Genomic DNA, 24,786 nt, shown 5'->3' on the forward strand with positions numbered 1-24,786 from the left:
AAAAAAGGCATGATTTCTTATAACACCAATTCATTTCGAATTGTTGAAGATTATTCTTTTGATGTAATGAAATCAAGAATCGCTTTTAAACCAGTGATGGCAGAGATTTATTCGATTGGCCTTAAACAAGCTTTAATGTATCCAGCGAAGCTCAGAATTACGTTAAACGACAACAGTCAGCAATTTTTCAAAACACCGGAAGAAGCGAAGAAATTTGTTGAAGAATATAGATCTTCTAGTGCAACTTGAACTTTGTGTCATGTTGAAGATTCCTCGGAGAGAGGGTGCCATCTCATTTTAAGTAACCTACGAAGTTGGGTTATAACTTCCTATCCCGTTCTACGGGTCTGGCTCTTATTTTTCATTATTATCACTATTTTATGGATGCTTTTTTAACTTTTACAATATTTTTTTAATTCTTTTTTCTGTTTCAGATATATACATCTATATCTTGTAATAATCATTTATTTTTTTTCAAGATGTCGTTTCTTCTTCCCATAAGACTCTGCTTTTTATAAACATTTATTTGTTTGCCTGTACTTAGAAATGGGACGAATGTTTTGAATTTTTTTTAGTTTTTTTATATATATTGTAGTGTTTATTGAATCTTTTTTGATCCTATTTTGGTATTTTTTTTTACTATTAAACTTTTTTAATAGATTGTTGAATCTACATTCATATTTTGTAAGATGGCTTTTTCAAAATGTCGTTTCTTCTTCCCATAAGTCTTTGCTTTTGAAACGTCATCTTTCTTGCATTTATATATGAAATTTTTTTAAAGGTATATTACACTCTTAAATTTTGATGTTTATTTTTTTTGTTAAAGATTGTTTGTTTTATTATATTAGTTTTTTCATTCTGATTGACATATATTTTCTTTTTGCAACCCTATATTTAAATATGGGTGTTATATAGTTTTTCTTTAAAAAAACTTTTTATGGAGCTGCCATCTTGAAATGGGGGTAAGGTTAGTGTTAGATTATGCGCCTGCCGCTTGGCTTTTCTTCGAAGGGTGGAGGGAGGGGGTGGGGATCTTTTTTCACGCTTTTGCGTTTTTTTCTGCTTTTAGTTTATGGGCCAACTTTAAATTATTAATATTGTTGAGGTGTCATGTTCTCCGGTTGCTCCTGAATCTATTTTCCTTTTTCCTAAATTATGGGTTATGTGTCTTTTTAACCTATTATGATATACACAACTAATATTGGCATGATGGATAAATCTATTAATTTTATCTCTTGGAATACTAATGGTTTAAATCATCCGATTAAACGTAAAAAAATATTTAAGGTATTCCATAGATTGAATGCTAATATTATTTTTGCACAGGAAACCCATATTAGGAGGGAGGATAATCAACGTTTTTTTAGGTTCTGGAAGGGTCAACAATTTCATTCGAATTGTACCGCTAAAATTAGGGGTGTGTCTATTTTTATAGACCCCTCAATTTTGTTTATACATCACGAAATTATTTCTGATCCACAGGGCAGATTTTTGATGATAACTGGTTCACTTTTCAATCGGAAAGTGGTTCTAGTTAATATTTATGCCCCAAATTTTGACTGCCCTGAATTTTTTAAACGTTTATTTACTTCCCTTCCTAATCTGAATGAATATATGTTGATATTGGGTGGAGATTTTAATTGTTGTTTGAATCCTTTGATGGATAGATCTAAACCTATTCGAACTCTTCCGAATAGATCAGCCTTACTTATTAATTCTTTTATGGTTGATTCGGGAATTACAGAAATATGGCGGTTTTTGAACCCTAAAGATAAAGAATTTTCTTTTTTTTCACATGTATATCATAGTTATTCTAGAATTGATTACTTTCTTATTGATCATCGGTTATTAACGGATGTTATTGATTGTAAATATGATTCTATTACTATTTCGGATCATGCACCTTTGAAGTTATCTATTAAGATTCCGGACTTTTCCAATAATGTTAGATCTTGGAGACTTAATGCTACTCTGCTTCAAGACCCAGAATTTGTCACCTATATAAAACAGCAAATTGATTTGTTTTTTTCAACAAACTATACTGAAGAAATCGACAGAGGAATACTTTGGGACTCTTTTAAGGCTTTTATCCGTGGACAAATTATTTCGTATTCCGCTGGTAAAAGGAAACAAAGATATTTAGATATTGCTTTATTGGTGGATAAAATTAAGGAAATTGATAAGATTTATTCCGTGACTCCTACCATAGAACTTTATAAGAAGAGAGTTGAGCTTCAAATGGAACATAGTTTATTATTATCTTCTTCAATTGAAAATCAATTAATTAGGACTAGAGCTCAATTCTATATTCACAGTGATCAAACTGGTAAACTGTTAGCTAATCAATTAAAAGCTATTTCGACCAGGCGACAAATTATTAAAATTCGTAAACAAGATGGTAATTTAACCACTGATCATAAAGAAATCAACAATACTTTTCAAGATTTTTATAAATCTTTATATCAATCAGAATTTGATGGTGATCTGTCTATGATGGATAATTTTTTTAACAATTTGAATATTCCTAAACTGATTGGTGAAGATCGTAGCTTGTTTGATGCTCCTATCTCTGTGGCCGAAATAGGTGAGGCTGTCTCATCAATGAATTCAGGGAAAGCTCCTGGCCCTGATGGTTATATTGTAGAATTTTTCAAAACTTTTTCTTCTTTGCTTTCCCCTTGGTTATGTGAAATCTTTAACGATGCATTTGCTAAGAAGAGATTACCTCAGTCTTTTTATGAAGCTACTATCTCTCTAATTCTTAAAAAAGATAAAGATCCTACTTCATGTACATCTTATCGCCCTATATCACTATTAAAAGTAGATTCTAAGATTCTTACAAAAATTTTAGCCACTAGATTAGAAAAGGTATTACCACAGATTATTTCAGAAGATCAAACTGGTTTCATTAAGAATCGGTATTCTTTTTTTAATGTTAGAAAATTGATTAATATAATTCATACTTCATCACCCATAGTCCCAGAATGTGTTATCTCATTAGATGCTGAAAATGCCTTTGATAGAGTTGAAAGGACATATTTATTTAATGCTTTGAGAAATTTTAATTTTAGTCCTAATTTTATATCATGGATTAAACTAATATACTAAAAACCTGTTGCTTCTGTTCTTACAAATAATTATAGATCCTCCTTTTTTCAATTATCTCGTGGTACGAGACAAGGTTGTCCTTTAAGTCCTTTATTATTTAATATTGCGTTAGAACCTTTAGCCATTGCTATTCGTGAATCTCCTAATATTTTTGGTATTACTCGTAATGAGAAATTATATAAATTATCACTCTATGCTGATGATTTGCTGTTATATATTTCTGATCTTGATAGATCTATTCCCACTATTTTATCCTTGTTGGCTCAATTTGGTAGTTTTTCTGGTTACAAATTAAACTTAGATAAGAGTGAATTATTCCCTTTAAATGCGCAAACTTTATTGAATGACAGGATTCCATTTAAAGTTGTTACTGATAATTTTACCTATTTAGGTATAAAAATTACCAAGAAATATAAAGATTTATTTAGACTGAATTTTTTACCTATGCTTCTTCAAATACAACATCTTACTACAAGATGGTCTCCCTTATTCTTATCATTAGTTGGTCGGATTAATGCTATTAAAATGATGATTTTACCGAAATTTTTATATTTATTTCAAGCCTTACCAATTTTTATTCCTAAATCCTTTTTTGACAACATTGATTCAAAAATTTCCTCATTTGTGTGGCAAAACAAAAACCCTAGGTTAAGTAAAAGGCAATTACAAAAATCTAAAAAAGATGGTGGTTTAGCTTTGCCTAACTTTAGATTTTATTATTGGGCGAATAATATTCGTAATCTAACGTATTGGAAATTGGATTTGGACTCATTATTGTGTCCGCAGTGGGTAAATTTGGAATGCAATGAAGTAAAGGGATATTCTTTATTCTCTGTTCTTGGTTCTTCTCTTCCTGCTGATTTAGTTAAATTTAATAAACAGATATCTAATCCTGTTATTAAACACACATTACGAATTTGGTTTCAATTTCGGAAATTCTTTACTTTGAAAAACTTTGTGCTTGATAGCCCTATTTTATTTAATTTTTTCTTTAAACCTTCCTTGACAGATCAAGCCTTTAGCATATGGAAAAGGAAAGGTATAAAATGTTTTCGTGACCTTTTTTTTGAAGGTACTTTGATGTCTTTTGACCAACATTCCAATAAATTTAAATTACCTAAATCTAATTTCTTCAGATATTTACAAATCAGAAATTTTTTACATAAAGTTTTACCATCTTTTCCCAACTCAACTTCAACGGATTTCTCAGATTTGATTTTTACCTTAAATCCTTGTCAGAAGGGATTAGTTGCTTTTATTTACAACATGATTATGAAGATACAACCAGAAATGTCTGATAGAATTAAACAACAATGGGAAAAAGAACTTCGATACAATATACCAACAGATAAATGGGAAAAAATTTTACAAATGGTTAATTCTTCTTCTATATGTGCTAAACATGCTTTAATACAATTTAAAATTGTACATAGAGCTTATATGTCTAAAGATAAACTTGCTCGATTTTATTCTCATATTAACCCTCAATGTGATAGATGTCATTTAGAAGTGGCTTCACTGACCCATATGTTTTGGTCATGTCCTACTTTACATAATTATTGGAAGGACATATTCGTTACCATTTCCTCAATTTGGAACATTGATTTACAACCTAACTTTATTACTGCAATCTTTGGTATACCAAATGAGGATGGTAATCAGTTTTCTCCTTCAATCAGACGAATGATTGCTTTTGTAACATTAATGGCCAGAAGGTCTATATTACAAAATTGGAAAGAAGTAAACCCTCCTACCACGTCTCAATGGCTTTTTCAAACTATTTCTTATCTGAGTTTGGAAAAAATTAGGAGCACTATTTTTGACTCGTCAATTAAATTTGAAGAAACTTGGGGACCGTTCATCCGACATTTTCATGTGAATTAATTTGGCCTTTCCCAGACCTTCTCTTTGTTTATTCTTGTTCAGGTATGGAGTTCCGGAGTTCTTTGACACTATCATATACTTATAAACTGTTATTATTGCCCATGTTAGTTTTAGTTTAGTGTTTGTTTCATATATATATTTTCTTTCACACATTTTTTTTTAATTTTTTTTTCTTTTTCTTTTGATGATTAGTTTTGTTTCTTTTCATATATAATTATATAGACTTGATTGATTAATGTACTTTTTTGTTGTTGATGTTTAATAGGATATTATTATCCTATTATTAATGTAATCTTAAGTCTATTGTATTCATAACCTATTCATTATTATGTTATGTTTTTTTATATTTATATGAAACTCAATAAAAAGATTGAAAAAGAAAGAAAGAATTCAGTATTGAGTCTGAAAGCCTGCAACATGCCCAGGCTGAAGACTCTTCAAGCTTGTTTGGGCCCTGGGCCCATTGTGACAGTACAGAAAACCACAGACCAATAGGTGACAGTGGGAGAGGGATGTGGTATGGAACACTCAGCATCGCTCCTGCTGACTGAGTACAAGTGTTTTCCAAAGCAACTACCCAACCTACATTATAGAGGAGACTATGAAATGCAATGCACTGCTGGAGTGGAAGTAGTGCAAATGAATCACTGTTTCAGTTGATGAGACCAAGTCCCTGGATGGTGGACAGGGAAGAAGTGAAAAGACAAGTACTGCATTGCCTGAAGTTGCAGAGCTAAAAGCCATCAGTGTGTGTGGGGTGCATGAGTTGTGGTGGTGTGGTTAGTAGAAACAAAAGAGTGAACCATGGAGTAATGAAAGAAAGGGTCTCTATGAAAATTTGATAGGGGAGGAGAGGGGATGATAGGTCTGCTGGTGAAATCTCTTTAAAGGAGGTGAAAATTGTGAGGTCCAGAGGAGGTTCACAAGGATGATTCCAGGAATGAAAGGGTTATCAGATGAGGAACGTTTGATGGCTCTGGGTCTGTACTCACTGGAATTCAGAAGGATGGGGGGGATCTCATTGAAACCTTTAGAGAATGTTGAAAGGCCTAGACACAATAGACATGGAAAGGATCATTCCCTTGGTGGGAAAGTCTAGGTCAAGAAGGCACAGGCTCAGGACAGAGGAGCACTCTTTCAAAACAGAGATGCGGAGAAATCTCTTCAGCCAAAGGGTGGAGAATTTGTGGAATTTGTTGCTACATGTAGCTGTGGAGGCCAGATCGTTGGGTGTATTTAAGGCAGAGATTGATAGGTTCCTGATCGGACATGGCATCAAAGATTACGGGGAGAAGGCTGGGAACTGCGGTTGAGGAGGAGAAAAAAAGATCAGCCATGATTGAATGGCAGAGCAGATTTGATAAGCCAAATGGCCTAATTCTGCTCCTATGTCTTATGGTCTATGGTCTAAAATTGTGGAGAATAATCTGTTGAATAAGGAGGCAGGTGGGATGGAAGATGAGAACCAGGGGATCTCTATCCTTGTTCAATCCCAGAGGAGAAGAGGAGGGAGCAGAAGATTGGAAATCAATGAGATGTAGTTTTGGGTATCAATAGCAGCAGAGGTGGGAAGCCATGGTTCAGAAATTAAGGAAATGTTTCAGATGCCCCTGTAAGGTAAGTCACATGGCCATAGCCAATATAATGGAAACTGAGGCAGTGAGAAAATGTAATAAAGTCCTTACAGGTGACAGGATGTAACAAAGTAGTCGAGACAATCATGTGTCAGTAGGTTTGTAATGGTTGGTAATTGACAGCTAGCCTAACTCCATAAAAATGAAACAATCAAATCTATTAGTTCCTTTGTATCAACACACACAAAATGCAGGAGGAACTCAGCAGGCGAGACAGCATCTATGGAAAAAAGTACAGTCGACATTTCGGGCTGAAACCCTGCTAAAGGGTTTCGGCCCAAAACATTTTCTATAGTTTTTTTTCCATAGATGCTGCTTAGCCTGTTGAGTTCCTCCAGCATTTTGTGCGTGTTGCTCAGATTTCCAGCACCTGCAGATTTTCTCGTTTGTGATTTGAGTTCTTTTGTATCGCTCAATTCCCTTAAAAATGTCAGCTCAAGCTCCTTAGTAACAACAGGAACTGATCTTGAACAAATTCTTTGATTGAAAGCCTGAAACAAAAAACTGTTACACTGTTACACATCTTCATTGCCAAAGCATTGTATCAATAGCCAACCCTCTAGTTTATAATTTCAGGTTTGATGTTTTGGGAGTTATAATCTCAAACTAATCAGATCAGTTTCAAAATGCACTAAATCCTTACCCTCCAATCTCTGTTCCCATGGCCATGATTGCTGGTTGGGTTGATGTAATACGCAGTTCTCGCAATGGTTCAATCAAATGGGAATTTGGACCTGCATTTGAGTCCATATAAATGATACTGCCTCGTTGGAGAGCTTCCTAGAAGTATATGAAAATCAAATTCAATTATATATTTCATTTAACTTTCAAAAGAGTGCTATATAAACGATGACCCAAATTTTGCAGTATTTTGTTGCCTAGGCTACAAACATTATACAATTTGATTTATGACATTGACTAGATCTACAACATGCTTTATCCTCTGCTTTGCATATGCTAAACACCAATCTACATTGAAAAAAGGCATGCATTTAGATATAAGCAACATAGTAAGCCATGGACAATGTTTGTCAAGGAAAAAACTGGAGGTAGTGATGCAGAGTAGGCTTCCTCCTAAAAAAAAGGTGATATCTCAGCATAAACTATTCTAAAATATACTGAGGTTTGAAGATAGTGTGTGTATATATACACAAAATACACACTTAATTTACATCAGTATTCCACCTGTGCCCAATGAAGGTAAACATAAAATTGGCTTAAATATAGCATGGGTAACAGCAAAAAGCATTGAAAACCATTAATATTCATGAGCATAAAATAAGTCATTAACAAACGTAATCCATTAGTCAGATCACCAATGTTCATTCCATTTCTTTAATTAGTTTTTGTTATTTTGCTGCAAAAGCAACAATAGGGCTATTAGCACTCACTAAAGTTAAGTGCAAAATGAAAAGCAACTTCCAATGGGTAAATCTGAAAATGGCACCGTCCTCCTTTGTAAACTGCACAAATAGACTACCAGATGGATTCCCATTAATGCTGTCCGACCTGCTGAGTTCCTCCAACATTTTGAGTATGTTGCTTTCGACTCCAGCATCTGCAGACTTCTCCACGTTATTGCTTCCCATTCAAATGTTCAGAATGAGTTTATATTTCTGTTCTAATGTTGAAGATAAGGACTGAAATTGTGCATTACAGGGAGGCCATTATATTAGCAGTGAAACCTTACAGTGCGTTAGTTATATCCTCTCATTCCAGCCTAAGTATGCTTTTGACATAATCATTAATCATATTTGCTACAGAAACCTCCTAAGTATTAAATATTATTAACAATTGTGGAGTCATCATAATGTGCCATGTCATATGATGTGGGTGACCATGGTCTAAACACCATGATTGTTCTTGGCAAATTTTTCTATAGTAGTGGTTTGCCATTGCCTTCTTCAGGGCACTGTGTTTACATATGGGTAACCCCAGCCATTATCAATACGTTTCACAGACTATCTGTCTGGCAATCTCTGCATCAGTGACTGCAGAGATATCTTGCTTTCTTACTTTATATTTTCTTGTTTATTTTGAGTTGGTCACAACTGGTCACATAACCAGGACTTGTGATATGCACCAGCTACTCATACAACCATCCACCACTGGCTCCCATCGCTTCATGTGACCATGATTGGGGGGCTAAATAGGTGCTACACCTTGCCTAAGGATGACCTGCAGGCTAGCAGAGGGAACGAGCAATTTACACCTCCTATGGGAGAGACTTATTTCCATCCCACCACCTAAAGTGAGTACCGTCCCAAAAATTTTAACTATCGTCAGAGTATTTAAAAAAAGAGTATTTCTATTTACTTAGTTTATCTTTCTAAACTAATCTAATCTTAATTAATCTCTATTTAATACGCATTTTATTTGATTTTGTCATTATTCTAACTTCTGTCATACTCAGCACTCACTAATATCAATCCTTCTCTCTGGTAAGCTGAAGCAGACAGATTTTTATCCAACCGTTACTGATGACCCACTGACATCTAGGGTCACCACACTGACCCTGGTAACTATAGTGCATAAGCGTAATGTGTATTGTAGGTAAAATAATGGAAACAATAATAAAGAATGAGCTGGAAAAGCAGCTGATAAGAACAAGTACCTTAGCAGAAAGCCAACACTGGTTCAGAAAGGGGAAATCATGTTTTACTAACACACAGGAGCTCTATGAAGAGACAACTAAAATTTATGTTAACAGAAGAGTGGTTGATATTATTTACTTGGATTTTCAGAGGCCTTTGGCAAGGTACCTACAAAGAGGTTAATAATCAAATTATAGGAGGAAGTGAATCAGGGCAAGGTATGCAAATGGGTGCAGAGTTGACTTAAAAACTGATAACAATGAATTAAGATGAGAGGATCATTTTCACACCTAGAATTGAGTTCCGCATGGAGCTGCTACAGTTTTTAATTTACATTCATGATTTGGATAAGCATATAACAAATAAACTAGTAAAGCTTGCTGATGACACAAAATTAGGGGAACCAGCTGATAACATTCAGGCAGTAGAATCAACAGTTAGATCAAAACAAAACCCAATGTGAGCAGCTAAATGGTAGATGGCAGGTGAAATTTAATGTAAGTAAATATAAAGTATTACATTTAGGAAGTGGAAATACTAGCTATAAATATGCAGTGGGGGGGGCTGAGTTAGACTCATCTCTATCAACATCTAGACAATGCATAGAAGCAGTTAGGAAAGCTAATAGAATGTTGAGCTATATAATGCATTCAGTGGAGGTCATGTCGAGACGTTCTCATAAAGCTGTATAATGCGCTTGTGAGGCCACACTTTGAGTACTGTGTACAATTTTAGTCTCACTATTGTGTGAGGAATGTAAAGGCACTGGAGAGAGGTAGAGAAGAGTGACTAGACTCATTCCAGGTCTGCAGGGTTTGAGCAATGAAGAAAAAGCATTAAATCTTTTTAGCTTAAGTATACGTAGAACAAGAGGAGACATGATAAAAGTGTTCAAAATCATTAGGGGTATAAGTAAGATGGATGCTAGATGCTACTTCAAAATTTATCCATCATCAAGGACACAGGGCCATAGGTGGAGACTGGTCCAAGGGAGATTTCAGTCTAACGTCAGGAAGCATTTCTTCACACAGTGAGTTGTGGACATGTGGAACAAACTACCTAATTGTGTAGTGGAGAGTAGTACCTTAGAAATTTATAAATATAAACATGATATTTATTGCAGCACACTACGTAAATAGGAATTTGGCAAGCTTTGTTGGGCTGAATGGCCTGTTCGTGTCAAAAACTCTCCAATGTTCTTACTAATTTTTCTATTCATTATTAGTAAAAACTCAGCCTATCAATGGAATCACCACACTCAACACATTCAAGTGCAAATTACACAAACTTCTACAAAATGTTTGTTCATTGCTTTTATTATTACTGCCCAAGAGAGGAGGTTATGCTCAAGAGCCTTATTGAAATCTATCCTTCTACTTCAAATATTCACTTAACAGTATGGCATTTCAACAAAATGGCATTATTGTACTAATTCCATGGTACTCACCAATAATACTGATGGATATTTACAAAAATAAGTTACAGCCTTGGATCAGAAGAATAAACAAGAGCCTGCAATTTACAATTTGGAGATCGATTGGGTGATCTAGCACTTTGTTATTTCTGAGAAGATTCTGGGAAGCAATGAGCATGAACCTCAAGATGAAGAAACTACAAGACCAAGGCTTGACTCCATGTCGCCAATTAATGCTTCCATCAGTCTCTGATTAAAACAATAAGGAAGATTGAAACATCGAGAAGAACGTAAGCACTGACTACCTGCCTTTTATTCACTAATGGGATCGCTCTGCTGCCAGAAAAGGAGTCAGTGTAGCCTATTGCTGTGTCAAGAGGGTAGGCTTCTGCATTTGAGCAGTGTTTCTCTCTTTCAATGATGTTGGAGGATATTACCAAGGTTCTGCATTTATGGATTTGGACTACGGATTTTTTCAGTCCATTTTTTAAGGTCCTTACATTCTACGTTTTCACACATTCTTTCTCGTTGTTTTTCTTTTGTGTGGTGGGAAGGGGATTTGGGATCGATGTTCTTGTTGAGTTTTGTGCAGAGCAAGCGGGGCTCCAGGGGAGTTTAATGTTCTAAGTGTTTTTGTCAGTTTTTTGTGTGGGGAGAAGGAGATTTAGAGTCTGATGTTCTTGTTGTGTTTCGTGCAGGGAAGAGGGTTTTGGGGACCAATGTTCTTGTTGCATTCTGTATGCAGGGAGGGGAATTTTGGGGGGGGGTTGATTATCGTGTTGCTGTTCTTTCTTCCTATGTGGGGAGGGGTGAGTTTGCTTTTTCTCTCTGAACCAACTTCCATGATTTTTCTTTGTTTCATGGCTATCTGGAGAAGAAGAATCTCAGAGTCGTATACTGCATATGTACTTTGATATAAATGAACTTTTTAATCTTTAATACTGATGGATATTTACAGAAATAAGTTACACCCTTGGATTATAAGAACAAACAAAGCATCTATTACACAGGATGGCAGAAAATAAACAAATGCCAATGCACTGTGCATATATACAAAATACACTTAAAGGTCAGATGCCTAATTTCCATCAGTGTTCCATTCAGTCTCAGACTGTATTTGAGAATTACCATTCCATTGTTCCAGTGATTATACTTCACAAGAGCTTCTATTATTCATAAAAACCTGAATGTTATATCTATAACATTCTTGGGGAAGTTCAGCAAAGGAGCAGAATGCAGTATTACACTAATCTTTAAAATAGTGCCACCTTGAAAGAATAGAATGTGACCTCTCCTTGTCAACAGCCCTAAAACTTATTGAATGCTGATGTATTTGTAGCTTGTGTGAATTTCTAATTTAAAAAATTACTGTTAGGTCAGAGGGTGTCTGTGCTTTTTCTTTGTGAGATACCCCTTTAAATTTATTAACAACTAATTTCACGGCATGTTTGTTCTGATCTTGTAACCAATCATCCATGAAAAACGTGTTCAGGATATTTTCAAACAACATAGTTTGATATATCTAATAAGGCTTTATAAAGCCATGGTTAGGCAGCAGCTAAAATATTGTATACAGATCTGGTTGCCATGTTTTAGGAAGGATGAGAGTGCACTGGAGTGGGTGCAGAGAAAATTTGCCTGAATGATAACTAGGATGAAGTGTTTCAGATAAGAAGAGAGACCGTTAAATGCTGAGTTGTTTTCTTTGGAGTGCGGGAAGCTGGGAGATAACTGAGTTCTCTAAATTATAGGATATGTGTTGAGGACAAAGGATATGCAGTTCAGAAGGGATCTGAGGAAGAACTTTTTCATCCAGAGGATGGGTACCATCAGGAATACACTAACCGAATGTGTGGTGGAGGTCGAGAGTCCAGGAACACATAAGTAGAAACTAGATAAGCAAGTTAATACACCAAGTCATACGAGGCTAGCAATGAAGTGATGATAAATGAGAACAGTATAAATAGGCACTTGATGGGTGGCATGGACGTGGATTGCTGTATGAATTTGTGACCTGTATTTTTGCAGTGAGAGAGATTGCATTTTAGAAATGAAACAGTTATTAACAATTTCGATTTCCTGTTTACAAACAGATTTCCAACTGAACAGTTCTATTATGTAGTGGTGATTAATAGTGCAAAATGCATACTGCTTCAGGCTGATTAATCATAGATAGTCTTCAACTCAGCTAGGATACCCATAGAGCCTTATGAACTCCAAATATTTTCAATGACCTATAAAGCAATCATCGCTTTCTAATTTATTGGAAACATAGTTGAACATTTTATTTTCTCTAGCAAAGTCATTCTTGTGTAAAATCATTTGTTTAAAAATGTAGAATGTTTCATTTGGAATACATACAGTATATCAAAACACCACTCTACTACACTTATTGTTTTGGTAGAGAATGATTAATGGCTGTTCTATTATAGAGAACAGAACCAAAATCTAATAGAGCAATGCTTCTTAGACATTCAATTTGCAAAACGGTTACCAGTCGAAAACCCCGACCTGCAGTATCAATTACCCAGATAGTACTTCATGTCTGAGTCCTGCTGAGTAATGCACAAACATGTGTATATTAACAAAGACAATTCACTTCACTACAGTTGAAACATAAACCTCTTGACTCTGAACATATGTATGCTCAAAACGTTGACTTCCATTCTGAATAAGTTCTAAACTTAAAAGGGGTTTCAAAGGATTCTTTGCACGTTTAAACCAGATTTAGCTGGAATTAAACCTAAAAAGTGTCAAAAGCCAATAAAACATTTGGAGCCAAAGTGGAGTCATACCAGGCCTAATCTCAGGTTTTAACAGGATGTTCTTTCTGCAAAGTGGTCAGGATTCTATAATAACTTTACAGTGCCAGAATAAATATATTTTAGGACTGAGAAGAATTGATACATGTCGTATTACTTATCTAGACAGCCTAAGTGCTCTTCAGCACCTTATTCAAGGGAGCCCAGAGTAAATGTCCATAAGCTATTCATCTTTAGGGGTACTGCAGTCATATTAGCTACTGTCCTTGTCCACATTGTTCTGGTAGGGAATGTTCAACAGTCATTTTATTAGACAAAACAGAACCAAAATCTATGGAACAATGTTTCTTACTGGTTTAATTTACAAAATGGTTACCAGTCTAAAATTACAGCCTGCAGTATCAATTACCCAGGTGATACTTCATGTCTGAGTCCTGCCAAGTAATGCATAAACATGTGTATATTAATAAAAACAATTCACTTCACCACAGCTGAAACATAAATCTCTTGCTAGGCTTGGAAAACAGACAGCAGAGGCAAGAATCATGAATGAATTTTACTCCTCTTAAGGCAAGACAGCTAAATTAATTTTTGAAATGCATTGGCAATCTTGTCTTGAATTTAGCTAACTCAATAAAATCTACCAAGCAACCTCTAAATTCTGCTGCACTAGTTGGTTCATTTGAACATAAACCTTTGTTGATGCAAACATTAGGACATTACATTTTAAGTGTATTATAAATAATATAATTCACTTCTGAATGATAAATTTTGTAGCTTAATGAATATTTAAATAAAATCTAGATTTGGTCGAATCAGTTTAGAATCCACTTACACTATACAAGAGTATTTTAGTCATGTGATTGGTTCTATAGATGTATGGTCTGAACATGTAAGCCTAAAAATTGCTTTGTGTTTACTTGTGGCAGTAGAACTAATGTTCTCCGTTTGTGGAAGTTGCATAAAGAGCAAGGTTCATGTGGCAGTATGCTGTGCTTCCCAAAGTGACACCGCAGTCAATCTGATTGTTTTCCCTCTGATGTACGGTTACTGTCGTGGTCACTGCAATGTAACACAGAGATCTCTTCATGTACGTTATAAAGGTGCAGACCTACGCCCTGCTTAGTGCTACTTTGTAGAGTGCAACTCTCATGTGTTCTTGGCCTTTGGCCATTGAGACCATTGTAAGTAAAGACCCATTCAGCAACTGATTCATATGACGCTTTTGGTCCTGGGGATATACATAAAGGTGAAGTGAGGTACCAGTACATAAGCAACACTTCCTCAGATGAGAGGTGGAGTAGCTGCCCCACTGCACCAAAGACCAGATTCAATCATAAACTTGAGCTCTGTCAGTATCAAGCACTCCGCCTATATCAAGTTTAAGTGTTCCACGTGTGAATTGAGCTTCTTCCAGGTGCTCTGGTTTTCTCCCACATCTCAAGGGCATGCAGTTGGCAGGTTAACTGACCACTACAAATTGCTCGTTTCTAGGTAGTATACTGTATAGGTAGAGGTTTCAGGAATGTAAGGAGGATGAAGAAAATGGACTAATCTAGGATTAGTATAAATGGGTGGCTGTTACGTCAGTGCAGACTCAATGAGCTGAATGGCCTGTTTCCTCAATAATTCTATGCCAATGAATGGATGGATGCTATAAAGATGTGTGATGTGAAAATCCTACTAAGGAGAGGGGTGAAGAACCATGTCCCATGAGGTAAGGGGGTTATGCAAACCCTCTGAGGATACGGCCATAGCTCTTAATCCTTTTCAGACAAGCTGGTAGGGAAGTTTATATAGGAACACAAGTATTGTCTCTGAATACTTGCAGAAAAGGCTGATGTCTGCCCACTCTGATTGCTCCTGAGGGCTAAAGGAAAAGTTGATGAAGTCTCCTCTCCTTGAGTGTGAAATTTTGGGTGGACTCTAATGCACCTTTGAGCAGTGAACTATGAGATAAGCAGGCGGGAAAGATCTTGAAGCTACATTGTTAAAAATGACCTTGACATTGACCCTGATCTCTGTGGGAAAAGCATTCAAAGCACATGTAAGACTGTACAAGTTGACCACCGATTTTCCAGAAACTGATGGTTAGGCACGTCTTTTAATTCAGATCAAATTACGAGGCCAAATATCGCTCACTTTTCATGAAACATGTCAATTCTGTACTGACATTTATTAAAGAATTTAAGATGAAGGACATTCTTTGCTTCATTGCTCAAGGGTAGGAGAAGGTAAAATCTTCAACACCAAAGAATAGCTGGCATAAGTTGAGGCCTGCCTTGGTGTTTGTTCATGCACCTGAAGAAAACCTTGACAATGATTTTATAGGATTTTGTGTACCAAAGGAGAAAGTAGTTGTTCATGATTTGCTTGCATGTGCAAAATGTGTTACAGAACCTCCTTTCAAAGATATAGCAACTACTCTTAATGAAGAAAATGTATGTGAGTGGATGATTGTCAACAATGAAACAGCTGTTGTGCATCACCTTATGGATTCAGAAATCACAGACAGTGTTCTGAATGCTGATAAAAACACTGCAAGTGAAGAAGATGGTAGCAATGATGAAACGGATGAAATTGAAAGATTTACTATTGACAAGTTAATTGAGTTGTTGGGTGATTTAATCAAATGGTTAGAGAAACGTACCTTCGTGACAGAACAAGAGCTAATCAATTTTTATTTGATGCAAGAAAAATTGCAGAGGGAGAGATCAAAGCTCATGAAACAACTTCGCCTGGATGAAATGTTTAAAAAGACAATCAAAAAGCAATATCCTTTGTAAGCACATCAATTAATGTTTACATTAATTTTTGTTTAATAATGCTTTAAGTTTCTACAGTCCATTTTTGCTAGTATTATTGCGTGACCTCTTTTAATCTGGCAAAAACATTATTCCAGCAAGGCTCAAGAACCGAGGGTGTTGGAAAATCAGTGGTCAACCTGTATTAGAGTTCTAAGGATCTCACAATTCTCAGAGAGGACAAAGAGTATACTCGGAGTTTCTGATTCTTTGACAGATAGGCAAAGAAGAAGTTATGGCATGTTTGTCTTCATTGGTCAGGACACTGACTGTAAAAGTAGAGAAGTTATGTTGTAGGAAGGTTGTGGGTGCTTTGAAGAGGGTGCTGAAGAGATTCACCAGGATGCTCCTTGGATTAGAGAGAAAAACATAAAGGGCAGGTTGTATAAATTTGCACTGTTTTCTCTAGAGCATCAGAGGCTGAGGGGCAACCTGATAGTAGTATATAAAATTATGGGATACATAGAGTTGATAAGGTCTTTCTTCCTGGGTGGAAATGTCACATATCAGAGGACTTAGCTTTAAGGTGGATGGAGGAAAGTTCAAAGAAGATTTAAAAGGCAAGCTTTTTTTATGCAGAGTACCCGATGCCTGGAAAACACTGCCAAAGGAAGTGGAGAAATAATAGCAATGTTCAAGAGGCATTTTGACAGGCACATATAATACAATGTTAGAGAAACAAATTTAGTAAAAGTTAGTACAACCCAACTGTTCTGTGGTTAAATGTGAACTTTAGTTTTTCAGACTAGGATGACTGAAATTCTAACTACAGTTAAATATTGTGTGTTGCAATACTGTTGATGTCAGTTAGGGGAGTTTTACCTCTGTGTTAAGGAAGATGAAAATCACAGCAAAAGATGAGGTGAGGAACTTCCCAAAAGGTATGAAGCATCCAGAATTGAGTACAAACTGTTCTGCTCTACAATAACCTGGTTTTCAACTACATTGCTTTTTTATTTGTACAAGTAAATTTTTATCTCCTTTTTTTTAGACTTAACTATGTTTGCTGACATAATCAGGTCAATAGATTAAACTCTTCCATGCTCTATTTACAAAGCAACAACCACTAATTATGACGATTTTCCCCTGCTCAGCCAAGTAATGATATGCATTTATTTATGTAGCTACTACTGTTTCAGTGAGTTTACTTAGAACTTTTGAAGCTCTAAATATGTTTTCACAGGATAATATACCTAAAGTGGCAAAAATTATCATACTGAATTAAAGTTATTGTAAATTTTACATTATGACTTAAAGTAACCAACAGCCCAACCAGAAAGTAGAGATGAAATGGGGAAGTTTTTTGTGACCTATTAAAGCTCCTACCTGGAATGAAGCAATAGAGGAAGATAAATTCTGAGAGCTAAGCTGCTGCTGCATTGTTCCCCTTCTCGAAACATTAGTACTTGGATACCAAGAAGAAACCTGGGAAAGAGATAACTACAGAATAACAAAACAAATTGCAACTTAGCTGTGATTGTGAAACCTTATTATTTCTTTAACTTCCTTTATAAGACTTTTAGGTATATCAGGACATCTAACTTTTTGTGGGTTATGTGCTAACTAAAAAAATCATTGTGGGATCTGCAGATCCTGCCAGAAATGAAGAAGAGTATGTGCTCCTTCTGCCATTTTCACTTAGCTTCTCTGTGCTTCCAACAAAGAAACACGGGCTTCTCTTCAGAATCTCAAATGCTCCTTACCTACTTTGAGTGCACAACTGTCACCGCACCTCAGCAATGAGACACTATGGACCACCTCTTGCACTACCATGCTCTTGACTTTGATTGGTTCCTTGTTTTTATTTCACTGAGGTCTTGCTTTTGCAGATTTTTTCAATATATGGTATAAATGTTTTATTTATATTATGTGTGCTGTCTGTACTGTGTGTGTGCTATGCTGTTGCAAACAAATTTTTCATTGTACTGTACCCTACTGTACTTGTACACATGGCAATAAATTTGACTTGACTCTCCAGGAGTCAGGAATTTCCATGTTTTGGTGGGAATGTTACACCTTTTTTAAGGAGACTTTGAGAATATCTTTAAATGGTTTGCTCAATCTTCCTGTTAACATCTTGCCAAGATGGAGCTCAGAACAAATTTGTTGCTTTGGAAGTCCAGCGCTGAACATGCAAATACTCAGCTGAGTATATTAAATTCTTAAAGCTGGTGGAAAAAAGGCATTGATATTGTCTTGCTTATCCTGCCAGTGAATTTAAAAGATTTTGCTCTTCCAGTGTTAGTGATACCTCCAATGCTTTGAACTTCCTGATGTAGATTGTCTGATCCTCAGAAAGATACTGGAAACCAGCATTGCTCGAGAGACCGTAAACTTAGCACTGGATCTGAGGTCAAACCCTTATTTCCTTAGACAGCTAATGGCTGTGCTGACTTCAAAGATGCCTTTCATAATCTTTGAAAGGCTTATTCTCCTGAACATTTCAATGAACATATTGACGATGGTATGAAGTTGTCGTTAAAGCTGTGGATTTGCAATTATACTACGTCTCAATGACCAAGGCTGGAGTAACTTAGCTCCAGATTCATGGAAACACTCTCCATTTGTTTTGTAGATTAGCTTGTTTCTGTTCTTCCAAACAAAGAGCAGCAATGGGTGACAATCTGTTGCACTCCAATTGTTTCATGGCCAAATTCAGCTCATTCAGCACAGACTCATAATCAAATCTAGAATCTTTTTATTCTGTTGTCACTCCGCAGCTTTTCGTTTCTTAGGCCTTCCCAGGATCATCACACTTAACGTCACAACTGATCACAATAGTAATCAAGTAGGATCTAAATCATCATTCAGAAGTCTCTCTTTCTATCCTATAGCTGTCAGTCAAGGAAGGGGAGAAAATCAGTAAAAGATACAAACAGACTTGCAAGTGAGGAAGTGCAGAATGCAGTAAACATTTTGAATTAGCATTTCCCCTGATAATTGATGAGGGAATATTTGAATCAACAGACAAAGAAATCAGAAGCAATAATAATGATTTCATCATAAATGGGGTAAAAATTTTAAACAGGGTGAAAATAATTAAATTCTTGAGGACAGATGACATTATCTCAGAACGATGAGGAAACTTGGAAGAAATCTACAAGCATTAGCTATCATTATGAAAGAATCAATTGTCCATGAATGGACCATGGAAACAAGCCCAATCACTGAAAAAGAAGAGTAACCCCCCCCCCCTTCCAATTGCAGACAACTTCCCAATGAGTAGTCTCATTTCTGTTCCATGTAAATAATCCAGTCGATTAGAGTTGAACATAAATTGAGTCACTAACAGTCACAATGAGTTCTGAAGAACATTCTGCTTTACTAATCTCTATTTTACAAAACTTACAATACAACCACAATGATCTATCAAAAAGCTTCTGATATGCTTACACACGAAAAGCAATGATTAGAAAGGACAAAGGAAGGAAGGTGTGAACAGGAAGAGGCTATTTAGCTCTTCGGGCTATTCAGTCAGTTCACATGAGACCAATATTTTAATTTTCTGAAGTACCTTATTTCCCTAACTACTAGGAAATCTATCAGTTTCAGTTCACCAATGCTGATAAATTCAGTACCATAACCTCCCAAGGGCAAAATATCCTTCCTGAAGCCCGGTGTCCATAACTTTTTCTATTAAAAGGATTCTCAGCAAAACATAGTATACGTGTAATCTTAGACCCATCACATTAAGCCCAAAATTTTATTAGGAATCTTCTTAAATTTATTTTTGTACTCTTTATTGGGATTCATAGACAAACCTGCAAATGGATCAGAGTCCAAGATTTAAAAAGCGATAAACAGGACTTTACACACAGAATTAGAAGACAGGGATAGCTTAACCCTTTACGACCAATATTAATGAATGCTCCTTCACACAGGCTATTTTTTTGTGCATGGAATTGACCTTCAAGCACACAAGGCAAAAATGTGAAGTCACTCAATTGGAACGTTAAGATCACTGTGCAAGGATGAACTAATTCAGGCAACTTGTCTTCATTGTTCTTGATTTTAGTCCTTTCAAATTAACATAACTGTTCTCATGAGGCACGAGGACTGACTTTTTGTATGTAACAAATGTACGCCAGCTGTTTTGCAGAATCCCTAGTGTGGGATTCAAAGTCCTTGTTGGAAGTCCATATATGTGTACACCAATTGAAAACAGAGCCAGGTGCGACTTCTGTACTATTAGATGCCTTGAATATAGTTCACACGTTTGTGGAATAGACAAAAAACTAGTTCACAAGATGATGCAAGTTGAAGTCTGAGATTATGTTTTCTCATTTAAGAACATTAAAGGATGAAGAGTAATATTAATAAATGATTGGTGTAAGAAAGCATTAAAAAGGACATTTAATGGTTCTGGTTCTGCCAAGTTAGACCATAAGACCATAAGATTTGGAGCAGAATTACATCAATTGGTCCACACCTTATAAAGCCGCAACATTACATCCTTGCACTTATATTCTAGTCCTCTCAAAATCAATGCTAACATTGCATTTGCTTTCCTCACCACTGACTCAACCTGCAAGTTAACCTTTTGGGAATCCTACACGTAGACTCTTAAATCCCTTTGCACCTCAAATGTTTTAAAATTTTCTCTCCGTTTAGAAAATAGGCTACACTTTTATTTCTTCTACCAAAGTGCATGACCATATACTTTCTGACACTGCATCTCATCTGCTATTTCTTTGCCCATTCTCCTAATCTATGTTTTCAGTAGCCAGCTGTTTTGCAGAATCTCTAATATGGGATTCAAAGTGGGGGAATCAGTCCTTCTATGACCTCTCTGCTTCCTCAACACCACCTGTCCCTCCGTATCATCCACAAACATGGCCACAAAGCCATCAATTCCATCATCCATGTTTACTTCTGACCTCGACGCTCTTTATATTGGTAACTTTTTTTGTACAGCACAACACCCATTATATTCCTTCAGGTAGGTCATGTTTCTCTTAAACACATGAAAATACAAATATGTCAACAAGCATATTAGTTCTTCCAACCGTTACTCAGGTGGTGAGGAAAAGTAAGTACTTCCTACTGAACTATTTTGGAGTCAAAAACTTCACAATTTAATGAATCATCCTAAATCAGGATATAGACTGCTGTGAAACTAACAGAAATATTACTCAAGGGTAAGATTAAAATCCAGATATTATACATAAGAGGAACAGAGCTGCAAGATGTTCCAATGTCTGATGGAAAGGGGCAGTAGAATAAAGAATACAAAGGAGTGGTTGTCTACCCTCCACTTTCTTGCTGTCTTCTGTGTGATTCTGGCACTAACCCTCGACGTGGATTCGACCAAAGAACACCTGCTGAGTGGAGTGGCTACCAATGTCACCGGCGTGTGTCAATTGGTTGCTTTGGCTGAGAATGCTGCTGGTCACAGAGAGTTTAAAAATCTGAAATTCTGTATTTTTGTTACTTAAATATTACATGGGGATGGAGGAAATACAATGCTTCAAATAACCATTAAGATCACTCACCCCTGTCCCTTGTTGAGGTCCAGAAGATTCTGAGGCTTTTCTCACTAAATATAAAAGAAACGTGTTCAATCATATCAGATGTTTCATACCATTGATGAATCATGCATAATAGTGTCATTGATCGAAATGTAATCGACATTGGTTTCCCTGAGCATTAGAACATAAGACTATAAGACATAGGAGCAGAATTAGACCATTCAGCCCATCTAGACCTCTCCACCATTCCATCATGGCTGATTCCGGATCTTACTCAACCTCATACATCTACCTTCTCACTACATCCATTGATGCCGATTGATCCGGAAATTATCAACTTCTGCCTTAAATATACCCATGGACTAGGCCTCCACAGCAGTCTGTGGCAGAGTATTCCACAGATTCACTACTCTCTGGCTAAAAAAATTCCTCCTTACCTCCATTCTGAGGCTGCGCCTTCTCGTTCTTTATACCCCCACCATAGGAAACATCCTCTCCACATCCACCCTATCGTCCTTTCAACAATCAGCGGGTTTCAATAAAATTCACCCCCCACATTCTGCTAAATTCTAGTGAGTACAGGCTCAAAGCTGCCAAACGCTTCTCACATGCTAACTTTTTCATTCCTAGAATTATCCTCGTGAACCTCCTCTGAACTTTCTCCAATGACAACACATCCTTTCTGAGATATGGGGTCCAAAACTGTTGACAGTACTCCAAGTATTGATGAGGTTTTCTCATTCCCATCTTCTGGAGGTTTTTAACCCTTTCCCAAATACTTCCACAATGTGCCTAAATTTAATATTAGTGGAAGAATTCTAGTTACCACAATTTGCACTGTAAATCACAATGAACCTGTCTTCACCAGACAGAAAAACACATTAATTCCATAAGTGGACATGAGCCAAAGAACATAAAATGGAATATATTCACCTTCTAAACCAGCACAGGGGATGGATTGATTTTTGTGCATAGTGTGTGGTTCAAAACAGCTCTCAGCAAACTCAATCACAATTTTGTAGGCACCTGCGTCTTCTTTTATTGCCCTCTGCTGACGGGTATAACCTCGCAGATTTGATTACATCCTTAGAGTTTTTTTGCACTGCTTCTATCTCCCATGTAAAGTATGGCAACCAAAATTCTGCACAACGCAATCATAAAATTTTTGTATAACTTACCTAGTTCTCAATGTTCCCTCTCCAAAACTAATGTTAATCCTTGGTTTGTTTTAGTTCATGTCTTAATACCTATGCCATAATTTGAGTTATTTATAATTTTGTATTTCCAGGTGTCAAAGACATTTTGCAAATCACTCATGCCTCCCTAGTTTTCTTATTAAGACATCTTACATCACATGACTATCCATGTGGATATCCATTTGCTAGCTCTTCCATAATCCAGTATAGAACATAGAAAACCTACAGCATAATACAGGCCCTTCGGCCCACAATGCTGTGCTGAACACCTACTTACTTTAGAAATTACCTAAGGTTACCAATAGCACTCTATTTTTCTAAGCTCCATGTACCTGTCCAGGAGTCTCTTAAAAGATCCTATCGTATCCACCTCCACCATTGTTGTTGGCAGCCTATTCCACACACTCACCACTCTCTGCATAAAAAAAACTTACCCCTGACATCTTCTCTGTAACTACTTCCAAGCACCTTAAAACTGTGCCCTCTGGAGCTACCCATTTCAGCTCCGTATGCCCAGAAATGTGAAGTGAGTGGCAACCGTCTGCAACAACAGACAGGATCTCCTGGTTGCCACCCACTTCAACTCTGCTTCACATTCCCATTCGGATATGTCCATACATGGCCTCCTCTACTGCCATGATGAGGCCAAACTCAGGTTGGAGGAGCAACACCTCATATACCATCTGTGTAGTCTCCAGTCCGTGGTATGAACATCGAATTCTCGAACTTCCGGTAATTCCCTCCCTCTCCCTTCCCCCATCCCACTTTCACTCTGTCTCCTCTTCTAGCTGCCTATCACCTCTCTCATGATTCTGCCTTCTTCTACTACCCATAGTGCTTTCCCCTTACATTCCTTCTTCACCTCTCCTGCCTATCCCCTCCCGGTTTCCCCTCCCCCACCCCTTGATCTTTCCTCGGATTGGTTTTCCACCCTCCCCCCACCTTCTTAATGGGGCCCCTGCCCCCTCCTTCTTCAGTCCTGACGAAGGGCCTCGGCCTGAAACGTTGACTGCTCATTTCAACAGATGCTGCCCGACCTGCTGAGTTCATCCAGCTTGTTTGTATGTGTTGATTTGACCACAGCATCTGCAGTATACTTTGTGTTTACTGAACTTTTCATCAACTGCCACTCTGACATTCTTTATTGCCGTATTTCATAACAACTTGCACCTGTACAAACCATCTGATGCAAGAAAACATGCCAAGATATATAACAAGATTATCATCAAAAATATTTGATATGAAGCCCAGGAAGGTACATTATGGAAGAAAAAAATTATGATGAAAAGATACAGGCATTTCATTTTCCTGTTCCTGATTGAGATTTGAAACTGTATTCTGAAATATAAGGTTAGAAAAAAATTATTGTACATGTTGCATAACTTGTGCTACAAGCATACTAATTGTTCAAAAAGCTCCTAAGAAAATTCCTTCTGAAGCATTTAGCAAGCAACTTACTGGATGCTGAAGACATTTGGGATTTTTTCTCAGGCATATTTGCTAGCTGTTCAGAACCAAGGCTCGCACGCCTATCTCCACGGCATGAAAAGTGAAAGGTAATAGTACCTGATTCCACCTGTTTCACCTAAAAATAGAGAATTAACTTTCTGAGATTTACTTCCCATTTACACAAGCCTCTCATTAATAAAATTGATTGCCTGTTTTAATTGATCTGAAGATAGTGGTTTTATATATATATATATATATATATATATATATATATATATATATATATATATATTGGTTCCTCTAAAGACAGTCCCACAGTGTTTTAGGTGGTGAGTTACAGGGTTTTGGAAGAATAGAGACATGTGTATAAGTTACAATGATGTGCAACTTGGAGATGATGTCATTTATTTGTGCCTGATACTTCTGTATGGCACAGGTCATAGGTTTGAGGGATACTGCTGAAAGAAGCCTAA

The 24,786-nt window shown here is 36.5% G+C and overlaps 1 protein-coding gene across 4 annotated transcripts in view; it reads right to left on the bottom strand.

Annotated features, from left to right (window-relative positions):
* The window catches only part of nphp4 (nephronophthisis 4), a 417,576-nt gene that overhangs the window by 145,318 nt on the left and 247,472 nt on the right, over positions 1-24,786 (bottom strand). For 3 of the 4 annotated variants that reach the window (XM_059951740.1, XM_059951739.1, XM_059951736.1), the window contains exons 10-13: positions 24,323-24,449; positions 21,693-21,736; positions 17,527-17,625; positions 7,270-7,406 (exon numbers count right to left, since the gene is read on the bottom strand). In XM_059951740.1, coding sequence (XP_059807723.1) covers positions 7,270-7,406; positions 17,527-17,625; positions 21,693-21,736; positions 24,323-24,449 — 407 coding nt within the window. The remainder of the gene's footprint in view (positions 1-7,269; positions 7,407-17,526; positions 17,626-21,692; positions 21,737-24,322; positions 24,450-24,786) is intronic. The other variant, XM_059951738.1, reaches the window with a different exon arrangement.

The sequence above is a fragment of the Hypanus sabinus genome, chromosome 27 (assembly GCF_030144855.1).
Source record: "Hypanus sabinus isolate sHypSab1 chromosome 27, sHypSab1.hap1, whole genome shotgun sequence".
NCBI lineage: Eukaryota > Metazoa > Chordata > Chondrichthyes > Myliobatiformes > Dasyatidae > Hypanus > Hypanus sabinus.